Source organism: Rattus norvegicus, chromosome 18, assembly GCF_021556685.1.
Source record: "Rattus norvegicus strain SHRSP/BbbUtx chromosome 18, alternate assembly SHRSP_T2T, whole genome shotgun sequence".
Classification (NCBI taxonomy): Eukaryota; Metazoa; Chordata; class Mammalia; order Rodentia; family Muridae; genus Rattus; species Rattus norvegicus.
Window position 1 is genome coordinate 23,898,320 of NC_141551.1, and position 18,567 is coordinate 23,916,886.

The window sequence follows — 18,567 nt, forward strand, 5'->3', positions numbered from 1 at the left end:
AAACAAGTGGACAGTGCTTGAGAAACAACACAGAAAGTTGTCCTCTGGTCTCCAAACATACTTATGTACCACACGCACATGCACACACACACACACACACACACACCAGCACACACCCAGTGATAATTGAAAAGAGAAGCGCTGAGTTTGGGAGTGTGATCCTGGCTTCACCATATGGCCATTCTGAGCCTCACTGGTCACTCATCACTGGAAGCGTTTCTCATATAACTAGCACAGGCTCTTTCTGAGGCCACGAGAAAGGCTCCATTAGTCTCTTAAAAACAAACAAACTTCCTTTCTATAAATCAATGCACCTCTCGCCAAGTGATAACAGCCCAGATCCCACTAGATCTTCTACCACCCCCACCCCACACAATTGCTTTGGGAGTTAAACAGGTTCTTTTCATACACTTGGTGTATAGTAAATGCTCAATTAATGTTACTTTCCTCTGGAATAGCCCATAAAAATGATGGAAAGACAGACAGGTACTCAGGTGTTGCTTGCCCCTTTAATGTCCCCTGTCTTGGTACTCACTAGCCCAGCCTTATTCTAAGAGTGACCTCTGGGCCCCAGAGATGAGCAGGGAGGGATGCTACAGCTTCGGGCTCTTCAGGGAAACATCCCTTTCCCCTATGTAGCTGTGGATCCATTTGAGGTAGCTACCCACTTTGGTGTAGACGCCATAGTTGTTGAGGTGCCCACAGCCCTCACCCCAGCTCACCAGGCCCACCAGAAACCAGGTACCCCGAAAGAAGACCACCATAGGTCCCCCACTGTCGCCGTCGCAGGCGTCTCTCGTGTCTCCAATGATGCCGGCGCAGAGCATGTTCTCCGAGACCACGTTGTTCATGACCTGCATGCAGTCATTTCGAGCGGCCAAAGGGATGCGGATGAAGGTGAGAATAAAGGTGCGGTTCCTTCTGCCATCCTTGACTTTGTCGCTTTGATAGCCCCAGCCTGTCACCACCGTCTCCTGGCCAGCCTGACTGAGCTCCTGCGCCAGGCCGCTGTTCGGCAGACAGATGGGCACTATGGTTTTAGAGAGTGTGGCTGGCTGGGACAGGCGGAGCAGGGCGATGTCGTTGTCGCTGTTGCTCCGGGTGTAGTTAGGGTGGACGAGGACCTCCTTGATGTCCAGGTCCAACTCCCAGGGGTCCCTGCGTCTCAGATCATACTCACCTGCAAGGTAAGGATGCGATCAGAGAAGCCTGGGGAAGCCCACACGACCGTGGGGCTTCTGCTGTCCCGAACTGGGTCCCTGTGCCTCAGAACCCTACCAAATGGGAGATTTCCTGCCAGAAGCATGAATAGGTAGGCCCTAGGGCATCAGTTCCTAAGAGGCAGGGGACTGCCGCACACCTAGAGAGTTCATAGATAGAACAGCAAAAGGAAGTTTGAAACAGCAGAGAACCCAGAGACTCCTCTAGACCTGAGACCAAGTGGAGCACCAGCAAGGTCCAGGGAGGAGCACCAGCAAGGCCCAAGGAAGAGCACCAGCAAGGTCCAGGGAGGAGCACCAGCAAGGTTCAGGGAGGAGCACCAGCAAGGTCCAGGGAGGAGCACCAGCAAGGCCCAAGGAGGAGCACGAGCAAGGTTCAGGGAGGAGCACCAGCAAGGTCCAGGGAGGAGCACCAGCAAGGTCCAAGGAGGAGCACAAGCAAGGTCCAGGGAGGAGCACCAGCAAGGCCCAGGGAGGAGCACCAGAAAGGTCCAGGGAGGAGCACCAGCAAGGTCCAGGGAGGAGCACCAGCAAGGCCCAGGGAGGAGCACCAGCAAGGTCCAGGGAGGAGCACCAGCAAGGTCCAGGGAGGAGCACCAGCACGGTCCAAGGAGGAGCACCAGCAAGGTTCAGGGAGGAGCACCAGCAAGGTCCAGGGAGGAGCACCAGCAAGGTCCAGGGAGGAGCACCAGCAAGGTCCAAGGAGGAGCACAAGCAAGGTCCAGGGAGGAGCACCAGCAAGGCCCAGGGAGGAGCACCAGCAAGGTCCAGGGAGGAGCACCAGCAAGGTCCAGGGAGGAGCACCAGCAAGGCCCAGGGAGGAGCACCAGCAAGGTTCAGGGAGGAGCACCAGCAAGGTCCAGGGAGGAGCACCAGCAAGGCCCAGGGAGGAGCACCAGCAAGGCCCAGGGAGGAGCACCAGCAAGGTCCAGGGAGGAGCACCAGCAAGGTCCAGGGAGGAGCACCAGCAAGGCCCAGGGAGGAGCACCAGCAAGGTCCAGGGAGGAGCACCAGCAAGGCCCAGGGAGGAGCACCAGCAAGGTCCAGGGAGGAGCACCAGCAAGGTCCAGGGAGGAGCACCAGCAAGGTCCAGGGAGGAGCACCAGCAAGGTCCAGGGAGGAGCACCAGCAAGGTCCAGGGAGGAGCACCAGCAAGGTTCAGGGAGGAGCACCAGCAAGGTCCAGGGAGGAGCACCAGCAAGGTCCATGGAGGAGCACCAGCAAGGTCCAAGGAGGAGCACCAGCAATGTTCAGGGAGGAGCACCAGCAAGGTCCAGGGAGGAGCACCAGCAAGGTCCAAGGAGGAGCACCAGCAAGGTCCAGGGAGGAGCACCAGCAAGGTCCAGGGAGGAGCACCAGCAAGGCCCAGGGAGGAGCACCAGCAAGGCCCAGGGAGGAGCACAAGCAAGGTCTAGGGAGGAGCATCAGCAAGACCCAGGCACTGCTAGGAAGAATGATCTGGACCCTAGAAAAGAGGCATGTCTTCTTCAGCAGCTGATGGCTCCAGGAAGCATGGCCCAGGCCTTGTCCACACTGAAGGTAGTTGTACAATGTCATCCTCTGAGCATCCTTTCTTTTGTTATGTATGTATGTATGTATGTATGTATGTATGTATGTATGTATGTATGTATGTGCTTGTGTTCATGGGGGTGCATGCGTATGAGGGTGCATGTGCATGTGTGAAAGTGCATGCAGAGGCCAGAGGTCGTCATTTATTTTCTTCCTCAATGGCTTTCTATCTTGTGTTTGAGGCGGACCTTCTCACTGAAGCGAAAGCTCACAGATTCAGCTAGACTGGCTGAATCAGGCCCCAGGGACACTCTTGTGTCTGCCTCTCCAGCACTGAGGTTAGCTATAAAGACCACGTCTGGATTCTATGTGGGTGCTTGGAATTAAACTGAGAATTCACTTTAACAACTAGGCTATTCCTTGACCCACCTTTCTTCTGTTTGGTATAATGTCTGTTAAAAGCCCCTCCAGACATTGTCACAGAGTGGGGCCTGGACTTGAGAATCCTCAGACTCCTAGGGGATCAGCTAACAAGGCTGGCCAATGTTACACAGTTCCACCAAGTCAGTCTATGTGAAGCTCACACAGTGTCATGGGTCTGACCATGGCCAGGTGCTGAGGCCCACACAGAGCTGACTCCATAGGAACAGGAGTGAGGAGATCCCTGCTCAGTCACAAATGTGTGGGCCTAGATCTGAGACAAACACCAGAAAATTCCAGCTGACTGGAGTCCTCTGTGCAGCCTAAGTATGTAATTGCCAAGATCACCCACCCTTGGACGGCAAGCTTGCCTCCCCCCCACCCCCCGCCAGCCACCCCAGCCACCCCAGCCTTCCCCCCACCCCAGCCACCCCAGCCACCCCTGCCACCCCAGCCACCCCAGGCCTCTGGCTGCTCCTGCCTGGCTGCAGCCCTCACCAAGCCTCACGGTAAGCTTCTTGCTGCTCTCCAGACAGTGGGCTGCCGTCAGCACCCAGGAGGTGTGGATGAGCACCCCTCCACAGGCTAGCTTCTTCTTGGAGTCCAGAAGGATCGCCTGAAAATAACGTAGGACCCCCGAGTTGTCAGGGGCTTCCAGTGTTTCTTAAACGCTCCCCTGCATTCTTGATCCTGGCACACATAGACACATAGACATAGGTCTTTTCCCAGTGTCTTCTATTTGTGACACTGTCTGGTACTGGCCTGTGCCAGGGAGTTTCCCTGACATAGCCTATGCAGTTCCCTTCTCTTTTTTTTAGATTTATTTATTTATTAGATATAAATATACTGTAGCTGACTTCAGACACACCAGAAAAGGGAATTACATCCCATTACAGATGACTGTGAGCCACCATGTGGTTGCTGGGATTTGAACTCAGGACCTCTGGAAGAGCAGTCAGTGCTCTTAACCACTGAGCCATCTCTCCAGCCCGCCTGTGCAGTTCCGATAGTCACTCTCAGCACACTGATGTCAAAGCAAGGACTGGGCCAGGCCTCGCATCCTCTGGGAAGCCTTTGTGGTTCAGGCTTCCTCAGGTATCTCTCTCAGGACCTGTCCTGAGGGCCATCCTAGTTCTCGTTCTCCTGAGCTATTTCCAGAGTCTCTGGGCTCCTCAAATTTGTGAACTGCCCTTTGTCCCAGAGCCAGGGATTTACTTTTACTGAGAAACAGGTGAATGTTTGCTCCTGTGTTGGAGCTGAGGATGCTTGGTGTCAGCACTCCCTTGTGGCTCCACCCTTCTCCATAAGCACAGACCCCACCTTAGTTCCCACCCACACAAGCTCTGTCTCTCTCCATCTCTTCCTTGTCTCTGGAACTCTTCTTCCTGCTCCCATCTGCCATGCTGACTAGTTTTCATTTGGTTGGTTTAGTTTTGATTTTCATGATGGTTTCTCTGTGTAGCCCTGGCTATCCTGGAACTTGCTTTATAGACCAGGGTAGCCTTGAACTGAGAGATCTGCCTGCCTCTGCCTCCTCCAGATTAAAAGCCTGTGCCACACTACCTAGCATGCTGGCTAGTTTTAGGTCAACTTGACACAAGCTAGAGTCATTGGAGAGGAGGAAGCCTCAGTTGAGAAAATGGGGGGCGGGTACAGCCCATTGTGGGTGGTGCCCCATGTGGACCATGATGGTCCTGGGTTCTATAAGTAAGCAGGCTGGGCAAGCACGAAGAGCCAGACAGTGAGCTGCACCTCTCCATCAGTTCCTGCCTCCATGGTCCTGCCTTGCCTCAGTCCCTGTTCTGACTTCATTTGATGATCAACTGTGATGGGAAGTGGAAGCCAAGGAACCCTTTCCTCGCCAAGTTTCTTTGGTCATGGTGTTTCATTTGCAGTGATCCTAAGAGGCATGCCTTTCCCTGAACTTGCCCATTCCTAGCCTGACCAGCCTTCGCCTGTACCCCGCCAGCAGGGTTCCTCTCACCTGCCAGGGACTGTCACCCTGCTTTGTTAGTGTTCCATTGACTATCCTTGGACCTAGTTCTAGTTCTTCGTCTTCTGGGTCTATGTCCCGTTTGAAGTTCTTGCGTTTCTTGTCAGTCCGCTTCCACAGTTTCCCACACGGAAAATTCACTGAAAGTCAAAGAGAGGTGGTAAAGGCCCCCCAGACATGACTTCCACAGCACCCTGTCTGTAGGCTAGGCTGCCACCCCGAACGCTTCAAGAAGCGCAGCCTGGGACTCAAAATCAAATAGTGCCACCTACTGGCAAGAATTGGCCAAGCAACGTTACTACCTGAGTGTCCCTAACTAAAGAAATCCTGGATTTATTAAACCCCAGGGCCATCATCCTCAAGAGATGTAAGAAAAGGCTCCTTGTTTGGACGCCACCAAGCTCCTAGAGATGAGCTGTTCGGGAGGGTGGAGCTCAGTAGGTAGAATGCTTGTGTAGCACACGTAAGGCCCTGAGTTAGAACCCCAGTGCTGCATAAACCAGGCATAGGAACACACAGCTGGAATCAGAGCACTGGGAAACAGGGCAGAAGGATCTGAAGTTCAAGATTGTCCTAGGCCACATACTGAGCCTTAGGACACCCTGGGCCCAATGAGACCCCACCTCAAAGCAGGGGACACATTACAGAGAAGGAGATGAGGTTGGTTTGTTTGCTTTTTTAAAAATGTCCGTGTGTTTTGCCTGTGTGTACTCAAGCATATTGTGTGCTTCTTGTGCCCTCAGTGGCAAGAAGATTTCATCAGACCCTTTGGAACTGGAATATAGGACATTTGTGAGCTGACACATAGGTGCTGGGAACAGCAATACTCTAAATTCTGAGCCATATTACTTACCAGTCCCAAAAGTGTGTGTGTGTGTGTGTGTGTGTGTGTGTGTGCTCATATGCGTGTATGTGCTCATGTGTGTGTGTGCTCATCTATGTGTGCTCATATGTATGTGTGCTCATATGCGTGTGTATGCTCATGTGTGTATGTGCATGTGCTCATGTGTGTGTGCTAGTGTGCATGTGTTCATCTGTATGTGCTCATATGCATGGGCGTGCTCATGTGTGTGTGTGTGTGCTTGTGTGTGTGCTTGTGTGCATGTGCACCTGTGCAGTGGCACATTCATATAGAAGCCAAAAGTCAGTGTGGGGTGTCTTTCTTGTTCCTTCTACACCTTACTTTTGAGACAGCCTGGCACTGGACGCAAAGCTTGTTTAGCCAGTGAATCCTAGGGATTCAGCACACACAGGCACATACAGGCCATGTTCAGCTTTTTATGCAGATGAGGCAGGAGGATGACAATTTCAAAGCCAGCAGCACGACAACGTTGGTTAAGAGCAGTCTGGGTGACTTACTGAAATCTTGTCTCAAAACAAAAGTGAAGGAGGACACAGGAGAATCGAAAGATGGCGACAGCTGGAAAGAGCCCTGTTGAGTATGCGGTCAGGCCCTAGGCTCAACATCTAGCATTGCAACCAACCAACCAACCAACCAACCAACCAACCAACCAACCAAAGCAGATGCCCCTAGAAACGGGAGAGGAATCTCCTCCAGATGGGTACAGAAAATGAGAAGAGCCACGCCCAGGAAAACACCGTGAGCTCCACCCAAAGAGCTACGTGCATTAGTAAACTCACTCAAAAGAAAAACTCAAGGAAAATCTAAAAGGACGACAAAATCGAGGTTTGCAAGGAAGCACTCATCCAGGAGGGTAGATGGAGGGAGACACTGATGACTTAGTTCCTACGTCAGCTCAGAGTGTATGTGTGTGTGGTAGAGGCAGAGAGACAGACAGACACAGAGACAGATAAACAGTTGTGCTCTGGGGTAGGTCCATGAGTGCCTGAAGACTGACAGTACCTACAGGGTCCGGGAAAGAGGTGGTATGTCCACCTGTCTTGGGTTCCCAAGATGGGCTTGCTCTCCCGGGGTGCTCTTTGAAGGCCCGCCTTGACTCACCGGTGGGCCTGCAGTGCATGTGGTCATCTGCCAGCTCATAGCCCGGGGCGCAAGCGCAGCGCCGCCCTCTGGTCTCCTCCAGGCAGTAGTGGTAGCAGCCGCCATTTTTCACCCGACAGTCCTGGAAGCCCATCTCTGCGAGACAGGAGAGTACAGACAGCTCGTGGTGGCCCTACTGTTCCAGATCCCACCTCAGCCCACCTTGCCGCCTCGCCGAGGTCCCCTCACCCTGCTGACAGAACCTGCCCTCCCAGCCCTTATCGCAGCTGCAGCTGAAGCCGCCCAGGCCGTCGATGCATGTGCCATGGCCGCAGCATGGGCTGTCGCATTGGTGGTCCAAGGGCGGAGTTGAGCACTGGTCACCATCTGCGAAAGACAGCGGGATGGGGCAGGAGAAGATGTGGATGGCTCCGTTTTCCTCTCCATCCTTCACTGACCCTGGAGTGAGCATCAACGATCCATCCCGGTGTTTAGAACTCACTCACCGAAGTACTTGATCCAAAAGGCCAGCTGTCAGGGGAGAGAGAGGATAGTGTCAGGGCCCAGTCCCTCTAAGTAGGGGAAGCCCGCAAGGCATCGCCTCCTCCTGAATATGAGTTGTCTAGGAGTGGAAAGGGCTTCCAGCCAAGCATCTGCCATGGTGCTCCTTGCTGCCCACCCTGCAACATCCCTTTCCACGCAGCTAGATCTCTGCTCACAGGTCGTCTACTTGCCCAGTAGCATCCTCAGCGGAAAGTACCTAAATTCCTTATAGACTGGTCTGCCTTCTTCAGCCCTGTCATTCCCCTCCTGGCTTTGGATCATCTAGGCTTGAGACATGGCTTGCTAGCTCAGAGTCTGTGTTTCTAACCAGACCTCAACAAACTGAGGCTAGAGTGCCTTGAAGGGCAAAAATTAAAGAGTTTTGATCGGGGCTGGAGAGATGGCTCTGCAGTTAAGAGCACTGGCTGCCGTTCTAGAGGTCCTGAGTTCAGTCCCGCACCCACATGGTGGCTCACAACCATCTATAAATATGATCTGATGCCCTCTTCTGGTGTGCAGGTGTACACGCAGATAGAAAACTCATACATAAAATAATCTTTTAAAAAATTATTTTTTTAAAAAAAATTTTGATCACTCTGTCCCTCAACATAAGGTGTAGGTCAGTGTGAAGGAAGAGCACAGGGAGGGAGAGACAGAGATGGGCAGTAGTGGCCACTGGAAGGCTGCCCAGACTCTCTTCCCGGGTTTAGTTCCTATAGTCCCCTGTGCCCTGACCGAGCCCTTAAACAAGATCAGTATCCACGCGATGAACCAACTCTTCTGACTCCAAAAAGGGCCTCAATGGCAGTAGTCTGGCCTTCTGCTCCTTTAGGTCCCATCCAGCCACAGCCCATCGTCTGCACCTAACCCTGTGACCTTACTGTGTCTTCCACATTCTGGAAAATCTCCTGGGCCTCCTCGAAGTCACAGATCTCCTCCATACACTCCCGCTCCAGGCTGCCTGCCCGCACCTCCTCCAGGAAGCTGTTGGCTCGTCTGACCCGAAGCACCTGGTGGGCACCCTCGCTGCTGGAGAACACTGGGTCTGGTTTGGGATGGGAGTCAATATGGTGGAAGGACGAAAGAGGGATCAGAAGGACCCCAGCTAGAGAGAGCCTGCGAAGACCTCACCCGCATCCCTCTGGTCTTATTCTAGTTCCCAGGAGGGATGCCATGCCCTGCTTTTATGTTCTGTTTCCAGGTTCCCTTGGGAAAACAGCAGTTTGGATCGTGTAGAAAATGAGCTCTGAAACAGAGAGACAGACTTCCTTTCAGGGCATGCCTGGAATACTCAACAAGGTGCCTTGTGCAGGACGAAGTGCAAATGCCAGATCCTGCCGCTGCCGTTAAAACTGCAAAGTTGTATGTGCGTGAAAACAGCCTTGTGTAATGCTGTCTAATAATAAAGAAGTAGCAGTAAGAGAATAAGACTGGCAAATGGACAGTCCCCCAGCATAGCTGAGCGAGCCCTTCCTGCCTCACCTTTTTATTTTCCCACAGCCTACATCATACAGTCCCCATCTCTTCCCCTTGAGCAGGGGGAGAACAGAAAGCTATCACTCGGTCTTCTTAGGTAGGAGAACAGCTAAGAGGGAGGGAGTGAATCAGAAGCACACGTGAGGGGCTTTAGCAGTGAGCGCAGAGGCAGAAGGCGGGCAGACTAGCAAAGAGCTTGCTAGGTAGATAGGGCAATGAAGCAGGACACAGTTCAAGAGGTAGCTGGGGCAGCTTTAGGGAGGTCATTTGGGCTTGTGCCTCGGAAGGCGCAGTGGAAGCTCTGAGGGTCTGGCAATGAGGTGGAGACAGTCTTACCGGGATGGGCTGATACGCCAGAAATCCCCCAGGTGGACGCGAACAGCAGGAAGATTCTGAACTGCCACATCCTGGAGCTGCTGACACCTGTCTGAGGAGAGCTTCTAAGCTCCAAGGATACGCACAGCTGAGCTGCTCCCCACCCCACCCTCCCACCTCCCACCCCCCCGGCTCCCCCAAAAGTGGAATGAAGGCCATCCCTAAGCAGGGAGACATCTTAGTCAATAAAGCACTTTCCATGCCTGTTTGAAGACTTAAGTCTGATCCCCAGAACCCGTATAAAATTAAAACAAAAATCTAGGTGTCCGTGGAAGCATGTTCTTGTAACCCCAGTGCTGGAGAGGCAAAGATAAGCGGTTCCTTGTGGACGGTTGGCAAGCCACCCCAGCCTGCTTGACCAGCTCCAGGTGACTAGCTCCAGGCCACCAGGAGCCCCTGCTTCAAAAACACAAGCTCCTGAAGAAAATGTCTGAGGTTGATCTCTTCACACACACACACACACACACACACACACACACACACACGAAAGAAAGAGCAAGCAAGAAGGGAAAGGGGAAAGGACTTGTTTGTGAGCTCATCGTCTGTGTAGAAGCTGTCTGGGAGTGGGGTACACTGTGCACAGACAGACAGACACACAGTCTTGTGGATTTTAGAGCTAGGCTTATTCTAGGTGCCCAAAAGCAGAAAAGTCACTGCCTGGGGCAAACTCCAGTTTCTACAGGGGATGGGGGAGGGGGGAGAGAGAGAGGGAGAAGGAGAGAGAGAGAGAGAGAGAGAGAGAGAGAGAGAGAGAGAGAGAGGAGCAGTATTGAACAAGATGTTTACCTGCTCCGTGCTTCAGTTCTGTCATTATAAAATGGATAGACTGTTTCTTCCATAAAGAGTTCTTGGAAAATAAATAGTCACCATGGTGCTCTTTGCTGGGTGCACAGATCTGTACACACGTGGAGACCAGGGGGAATTTGACTGACTGTCCTCATCCGTCCTTCCCCATGCATTGTCTGGATTTTTTTTTAAAAAGATGGCCTTGGCTATTTTGGCTATCCTGGAACTTCAATGTAGACCAGGCTGGCCTTAAATTCACAGGGTCCCACCTGCCTCTGCCTCTTGAGTACTAGGTCTAAAGAGTGTGCCATCATGCCTGGCTTCTACCTTCTGTTTTGAGACAAGGCCTCTCACTGCCTGGAGCTCATCAGGTAGACTGGCTGCCAGCAAGCCCAAGGGACTCTCCTTGTTTCTGCTCTCCAGCCGTAGGATGTAAGTGTGTACCACCACACATGGCTTCCAAATAAACAACAAACAAGCAAACCACGTGTTCTAGGAGTCAAAGTCAGGTCCTTATACCTAGAAGGCAAGCACCTTCAACTGAACCATATTCCCAGAGCCTGCCCAACCCCTCTCCCAAGCTGTTAAATAAGTATAGAATACAGAGGGTTACAGTTTGGTAGGAGACAACATACTTAGCATTTAAGACTCTGGGTTCAATCCCAAACACCAGAACACACACACACACACACACACACACACACGTACACACACACAAGCACATACATATACACACGTACATACACATGCACACACACATGCACACACACACACACACACACCCCCAATCCTCATCAGTCGCTGTTCACTGCTATAAGGGGTATGCATTAATGTTCTCACCCCTATTCCATGGGAAGGGACCCAAAATCTGCTTGTCACAAGCCTACACCTAAAAGGAGGGCAGAGTCTGGCTTCAAGGCCAAGCCTCTGTGGCCCTAACTCTAGAACCTTAACTCCTGCCCCCAACCAATGGTCCAGCTGCAAGGCCTCTAGTGTCCCCCAGACCAGGTGGGCAGGCCTGCCTAGCCCAGTGACACAGCCCCTCCTGGCCTTACTCTCTGTCTTTGCTGGTTTCCAGAATTAATATTCCACCTTAAAGAACAGGTAGAGGAGAGTAGTGGGGTTCCAGCCTTCAAGATGGCTCTGAGCATGGGTCTAGATCATGGGGAACCGGTTGGCTGATGTCCACTTGATCCAGATAATCTCACGTGTCCAGAGGGCCGCCTGGATTATGGGGAACCATGCCTTGGTCTAGATAGAGTTCAGGCCCTTATTGTCCTTGGCCCCAAGCTTCAGTCAGCCTGGAGAACCTTAGCTCAAGGATTTCACCTTCCTCCCAGCTGGAATCTCCTCCCCACCCCCTTCCTCCACAGCCCTTCACGGTCTTGCCTTGAGGGGGACTTACAGGGGTGGGCCAAGGAGAAACTGCAATTTCGTCCAGGTACCGCCATGTCAGTCTGGGAGTCAGGTTAATCCATAACCCACAAATATTTGCTTAGCCCTTGGTGCTGAGCCTCCCTTTCCCCAGACAAACAAACAAGAGGTTTTCTGATCCCAGCTCTGGAAGGCTCCATGTGCCCAATTCACCTCTGCCTTGGAAGAAGGTGTCTATCAAAAAGGAACGAGAAAGAGAAGGTTGAGCATGTTCAAACTTAATAGAAAATGTGGCCTCATTTTAGCCCGCAGTGACTAAGGGATAGGAACCTTAAAAGAAAACAAAAACCAAACAACAGCAGCCAGAAACAGATATGATAGCTTGTTCATGGGCAGCACACTTGAAAATAACTACATGTATTGCCAGTCTAGGAGACCATTAGTGATTAGATGCTCTTACTGTCCCTCTAGTTTACAGGAGGGGGACTTTCAGAAGTCTTCCTTACTTGTCCAAATGGGCAGAGTTGCTGGGAGGCAGGCCTGTACTAGAACGAGGCCTAGCACAGCCAGCCACTTTGTGAGCTAGAGAGAGAAAGGAGTGACTTAGCCCTTGCCCTGTTCTGCAAGCTGCCAGGTTTCCCTAAGTGCCTTCCCTCCTTGAGACTACCTGAATCAGGGAAACTATCTTTTCCTTGCCCTAACGCTCTTGGTGACCCTGCTGCTCCACTCTGAGTGGGGAGCTTGGCTCCAAGTGGTCTGTCATGGGCACAGAAGGGAAGTCTTTGACGTAGGGAGCCAATCAGATTTTCCATCTCGGCACTGAGGAATAAGATCTTAGTAAACTGACCAGGTGTGCGGCTGTATTCAGAAAACTGAAGCGGGAGGAGAGGTGACCCAGACAGCACCCCGCCCCGCCCCCAACACACACACTGGAGGTGAGGTGGGAGGATCCCAAGACAGGAAGTAGGAAAGTAGTGGGATGGGAGGCAGAGATGGAGCGTGAGGTACTTAGAAATAAACTTGTGGGAAGCGGAGAGCCAGTCGCTGTTTGTGAGGGCTGTGGTGGCTGCCTAGAGAAGGGCCACTGAGTTCCTGGTCACTCAGGCATTAAAGGCCAAATGCCACACAAGCGTCTGCTTGTGCACCCTGGAGAACTTTTTTTTTTTTTTTTTGGTTCTTTTTTTCAGAGCTGGGGACCGAACCCAGGGCCTTGCGCTTCCTAGGCAAGCGCTCTACCACTGAGCTAAATCCCCAACCCCCCTGGAGAACTTTTTTTTTTTTTTTTTTGTTTCTATGCAAGGGCTCTACCCTACTTTCCGGGAACTTGTGAAATACACGCTTGTCGCGGCTGTTCTTGCTCCAGGTGTGGCCCCCTACAGGTCGGCTGCCGCCTTTCTCCTACCCCACCAAACACCAGAGGATGTCCAGTGGACGCGCGGCTTCCCTCTGCTTCTACTACTTCCGACTTCGTCCTAAAGGTCAATTCTCTGGCAAGCCTGGCAGGATGTACATGCTCGCCCCAACCTGCGTGATGGACTCTGCCCGAGGACGCAACGTCCAAACCCAGAAGCCTGGGAATTGCAGTGCCGATGTGTTCATCGCCCGGGAGTGGGCCTGGCAGGCTGCCTGGAGGAGATCCTTCCACTTCCTCAGCAGAGCCCATGACTTTAGAGCTCCTGGGGACTCTGCACGGTGCTGGGCACCAGCAGCCAGCAGCACGTTAAGGCTTCAAGGCCTATAGCCTTTTTGCCGGTTTCTGGCAGGGAACGGTGCCCCAGCCTGCTGCGGCTATGCTCTACCAGGTTGAGGTCTTGGGTGGAGTCAGTCTCTGATCCCCCTAGATTCAGTCAGATCTACTGCAAATATCACAGCAGGACTTTGCCGGAGACAGGGGAGGGCAAGCCACCTGTGATTTCCAGAACAGAGCCTTGCACTCACCTTATGGTGAGAAATACATTAAGAGTAAAAGGGAAAGGAAAAATTTGAAAGGCGGGGAGAGATGCTGTGGTCCGAAACTTTTCAGCTCAGGATCAGCTCTCTACAATGTTAAGGTCAGTACGGCTCTTTACTGACTGGACTGCTTAACTTCTCTTGATGCCAAGTCATCTCAGAAGACAAAGATGACATACTTTCTCGTATATGAAGAATCGAATGTGTGTGTGAGGCTTGCGAGTCTCACACGTACATGTACGTGTACATCACATGAAACGAGAAGGGAGACTCTGAGGGATGCAGGGAGGAGGAGAGGGAGGGAGGGCTCTAAAGGGAAGGAGAAGGAGCAAGAGAGGGTAATGGTGAGAAGACAATTCTGCCTGTTTTCTCTCATGTATGCACACGATCGAGCGACAGATGGAAACTACGGAAGTAGAAAGGGGGACTATGAGTGAGGCAGACATGACCAAACTGTGACATACACGTATGAAAATTCTATGATGTGTGTTAACTAGAAATACTGAGAATTGCTTTTTATGAAAGACCGCTGTTAACTGAGTACCTGTGGAGGTCAAGGACAGGGTAAAGGAGAGCCATCCTGTGCCCACCTTAGCTCCCCCACCTTCAAACAGTCAGTCCTCCTTCACCCATGTCTCAGGTGTGTGTGTATGGGGGGTTATGGTTCGATCTGTTTTCATAGGATCTCACTGTGTAGCCCAGGCTGGTCTCAACACTTGACGATTCTCGGGTCACAACCTCCCAAGTGCTGGGATGGCAGGCATGCACCATCAGGACGGGCCGCAGTATGTTCCAAACACCTTGGACCACTCCCCACCGGCAGGTAGGCCCTAGCATCTTGCCTCTGCCGAGCAGGGTGGGCAGAGTGGGCTGTCTGTGCAAGGCCAGCTGGTCCACGGAGTCCCTCTTACCCCAAGTCCTTCGTCAGCCAGTGTCTGCTCACCTGAATGCGTTATCCCTGTTCTGCTGAGAAGGCAGGGCCCCGAGAGAAACAAGTCAGAGTCCAGTTACTAAGTGGTGGTGGTGGCTAGGGACGTGGTTTAATGGATAGCGTGCTTGTCCAGGCATGCAAAATACTCTGCCCTGGATTCTATGCCCTGGCCCACATAAATCGGGCCTGGTGGTGCACATCTGTAACCCCAGCACTCAGGTTGTAGAGGCAGGAGGATTAGAGGACCCTTGGCTAGTAAGTTTGGGGATAGCATGAGCTATATGAGACCACAACATGCTGTTAAAAAAAAAAAAGTGGTGAAGGGAATGGTATGAGAACTTTTTAAAAAATTCATTGACGCTTATGAGCTTATGTGCAGTAAAATTGCCCCTTTAAAGCATTTATTTTACTCATTTCCTTTTGTTTTATACATGTTTTTAATTTATGTGTATGCATGTGTGTCCGTGTGAGCTATCGTGCAAGTAAGTACAGGTACCCAAGGAGGAGGGGATGGCGTCAGACCTCTTGGCGATGGAGTCATAGGCAGTCTTACAGACTGAGCTCAGCTCCTCTGCAGAAGCATTCTTAACTGATGAGCGTCTCTCGAGCCCCCAACATCAGTCTTTTCAATGTAATATCCAATCTGTTTTGACAAAGACAGTAGTTGAACAAAGTCTACAATCAGAATATTGGGTATTTCTGGCATTCTTGTGTGTGTGTGTGTGTGTGTGTGTGTGTGTGTCCTGCCCTGCCCTTCCTTTGACCACCATTTCTACCCCTGTGGTATATAGCATAAGTGGACTTCTTTTTTTTTTTTTTAAAGATTTATTTATTATATGTAAGTACACTATAGCTGTCGTCAGACACACCAGAAGAGGGCATCAGACCCCATTACAGATGGTTGTGGGCCACTATGTGGTTGCTGGGAATTGAACTCAGGACCTCTGGAAGAGCAGTCAGTGCTCTAACCACTGAGCCACCTCTCCAGCCCGTAAGTGGACTTCTTAAGAAACGCCATTTTCTCCTGCCTCCGTTGCTTCTGCTGCTCCTTCTCCCTATTGCTGCATGTCATGAAGACAGTCCAGTCCACTCCCCGCTTACCAGTCCTTGGCGCCTGTTAAAGATGGATGCTTTAAGTACTGGTGCCTGAACACTAGTGCGGAGGGTTTTGGGTAGGCATCCACTTTCATTTCTTTTAGGTGAATATCTAGGAAAGGGTTTGATGAATCATACAGTGATTTCATGTTTACATTCACACCGTATTTTAAGGGTCAAAATGCTTTCCAGATGGCTACACAAAAGTATGCATGCCCACCGAGATGCACAGCTGCTCTACATAGCTTTTATTTTCATTAGATGTTGTCATTTGTTTTTATTTTTATTTTATTATTTTTATTGGGTGCATGTCTGTAGAAGCCAGAGGACAGCCTTGCCAACAGAAGACAACATGGGTACAGTTCTTTTTTTTGGAGACAGGGTCTCTCACTGGTTTGGAACTTTGACTAGGCTGACTGGCTAGTGAACCCCGTGAATGTGCTTGTCTCCACGTCGACAGTTCGGGGATAATATGCGTATGCTACCCCACCCACCCAGTTTTATATCATGGGTTCCAGGGATTGAATTCAGGTCATTATGATTGCAAAGCAAGCCCTTTACTAATGGAGCCATCTCCCCAGCACCAACATGCAATGAAATATTGTCTCAAAAAATCCTCCCAAACGGGGTTGGAGAGAAGGCTCATCAGTTAAGAGCACAGGACCCACAAGGTGGCTCACAGACATCTGTAACTCCAGTTATATGAGATCCAATGCCCCCTTGTGGTCCTCACAGGTACTGCACCTATGTGATGCATATACATGCATGCAATTAAACATCTATACACTTAATATTACAATAAAACACTAATTTAACACCCCCAGCAAACAAACAACAATGGCAACAAGCTGAAACTGAAGTAGCCTGAATGAGGGGAGGGAGACACACAGTGGCTACACTAGCCCTTTATGCTGCAGAGTTCATTCTGTTAGATCCTCCCATAGGTTGTGTCAACAAGGAAATAACTCCTGTCTCAACACTTTTGATTGGATACATTAAGTTTCTATCATGGCTTTAACTTGTCCAGATATTATAAAGTTGGTGAATTCCATCCTGTGCATGATCTTCTTAGTAAAGAAAACAGAAAGATGTGAGCCTGTGTGTGTGTGTGTGTGTGTGTGTGTGTGTGTGTGTGTGTGTGTGTTTGGTGTGTGTGTGCATGCATGTGTGTGTGTGTGTTTGATGTGTGTGTATGTGTGTGTGTGTGTGTGTGTGTGTGTCCCACCTCAGGCACAGCTCTGCTGACGAGCAGTAAGGACAAGGGTGGGCTTTAACTCCTGCAGACACAGAGGCGTTCAGAAATGGAAGGCATTCAGTTGCCTCAGGACGTGCAGAAGTATTGAATATGGTTTTCAAGTTTCAAAAATGGAAGAGAAGAGCCCCCTTTAAACATATCTTTCAAGGTGGACTTCATTATTGCCATACCAAGAAGTCTCCTTCTCCATGTTTCCCTCACTTCTTCTCTCCTTTCCTTCCAGTCTCTCATTGTCTCTCTCATAATCTCCCTTTACTTAGTGAACTGTTTTAGAAGTAGGATCTCTGAGGTGTGACTGGGTCATCAGGGCTCTGCTTCCAAGAACTAACAAAGGGGTTCCTGAGAGACAAGCTCTGTCATCAATGTGAGCCTTTCCCAGCCTGCTTGCTCTGTCTGGTCACGTTACGGTGCAGCATGAACCTCCCACCAAATGTCAGTACCGTACTCTGGGACTTCCCAACTGCCAGAACCACGAATCAGATTGTGATGGTTAATATTGGTTTTCAGTGCAACAGGCTCTGGAATCAGCGATAAGACAAACTCTAGGCGTGTCTATGAAGGAGCTTCTAGACTAGGTTAACTGGGGTGGGAAGACCCATCCTAAGTGTGAGCCACTGTTCTGTGGCATGTAGGTCTGAACTGAATAGGGACGGGAAGTAAGGTGGGCACCAGCATTCATCTCTCTTTGCTTCCTATCTGTAGATGCAATGCAACCTCTGCCTCCAGCTCTTGCCGCCATGCCTTCCCTACCGTGATGGACTGTACCCTCAACACTGAGCCTAAGGGTGCCGGAGAGATGTAGCTCAGTGGTGGGGATCACTGGCTGCTCCTCCGGAGGACCTAGGTTTGATTCCCAGCACCCACATGGTGGCTCATAGCCATCTGTAATCCCAGCTCCAAGGAATCTCATGATGTATTCAGGCGCTGGGGACACAAGAGGTGTGCGGTCATACATGCAAGCAAAACACACATACATATAAAATAATAAAACAAAAATGTAAAAAAATGTCGAGCTAAAATGAGTCTTCTCTTCTTTAAGTGTGTCTTAGAGTTTTATTGCTGACAAGAGACACCAACTCTTTTTTTTTTAAAGACTTATTTATTTTATTTATATGAGCACACTGTAGCTGTCTTCAGACACACCAGAAGAGGGCATCAGATCCCATTACAGATGGTTGTGAGCCACCATGTGGTTGCTGGGAATTGAACTCAGGACCTCTGGAAGAACAGTCAGTGCTCTTAACCACTGAGCCATCTCTCCCTCCCTGACCACAGCAACTCTTATAAAGAAAAAACATTTAGATTGGACTGACTTACACTTCCAGAGCTTTAGTCCATCATGGTGTGTAGAGAAAAATCTCCTTTAAGGACCAGTTATGTCATACGACTGTGTTTTCGTTTTAATCCCAGGTATGGGATATGGGGATGCTCCCAGTTGCACACAGCCGCTAACTATGATTTGTCTCGTGTGCTCTAGGAGGGGCGTGATTTTTACTAGCAGCAGATAGTTTACATTTGGAATTCTGAGGACTCTTGAGAGGGTGTAAATGTGAACCCCAAGAGGGCCTGAGGCAGCAGCTGTTGCCCCTGCTGCTGGTGGTTTCTTCTGTTGAGTTTGCTGCCTTTGCTGTTGCTGGGTTGCTGGGATGCTGGTTGCTGGTTGGGGAGATCCTGATGACGAAGATTGGGGTTGCCTCT

The 18,567-nt window shown here is 50.9% G+C and overlaps 1 protein-coding gene and 1 long non-coding RNA gene across 12 annotated transcripts; one reads left to right on the forward strand and one right to left on the reverse strand.

The window, feature by feature from the left end:
- Positions 1-490: 490 nt before the first annotated feature.
- On the reverse strand, positions 491-14,593 carry Proc (protein C, inactivator of coagulation factors Va and VIIIa). 11 transcript variants are annotated; one of them, XM_087592163.1, is made up of 10 exons: positions 14,532-14,593; positions 11,670-11,872; positions 9,440-9,530; positions 8,509-8,672; positions 7,591-7,615; positions 7,334-7,471; positions 7,106-7,240; positions 5,134-5,282; positions 3,648-3,765; positions 491-1,180 (listed from the first exon to the last, which is right to left on the reverse strand). In XM_087592163.1, exons 3-10 carry the CDS (start codon positions 9,507-9,509, stop codon positions 594-596), a joined length of 1,386 nt encoding a protein of 461 aa, XP_087448289.1. In that variant the 5' UTR covers positions 9,510-9,530; positions 11,670-11,872; positions 14,532-14,593; the 3' UTR covers positions 491-593.
- On the forward strand, positions 13,054-17,873 carry LOC134482924 (uncharacterized). The gene is made up of 3 exons (XR_015642836.1): positions 13,054-13,689; positions 14,271-14,411; positions 17,572-17,873. It is a non-coding gene; the product is annotated as an uncharacterized LOC134482924 (long non-coding RNA).
- Positions 17,874-18,567: the final 694 nt, after the last annotated feature.

Excerpts from the sequence above, each read along its gene's own strand:
- Proc (XM_087592158.1), bottom strand. The coding sequence starts at position 11,415 with ATGCTCAGAGCCATCTTGAAGGCTGGAACCCCACTACTCTCCTCTACC. Across the intron at positions 3,766-5,133 it reads AGGGTGACAGTCCCTGGCAG|GCGATCCTTCTGGACTCCAA; the intron begins GTGAGAGGAACC and ends CGTTATTTTCAG. Across the intron at positions 1,181-3,647 it reads GAAGCTTACCGTGAGGCTTG|GTGAGTATGATCTGAGACGC; the intron begins GTGAGGGCTGCA and ends CTTACCTTGCAG.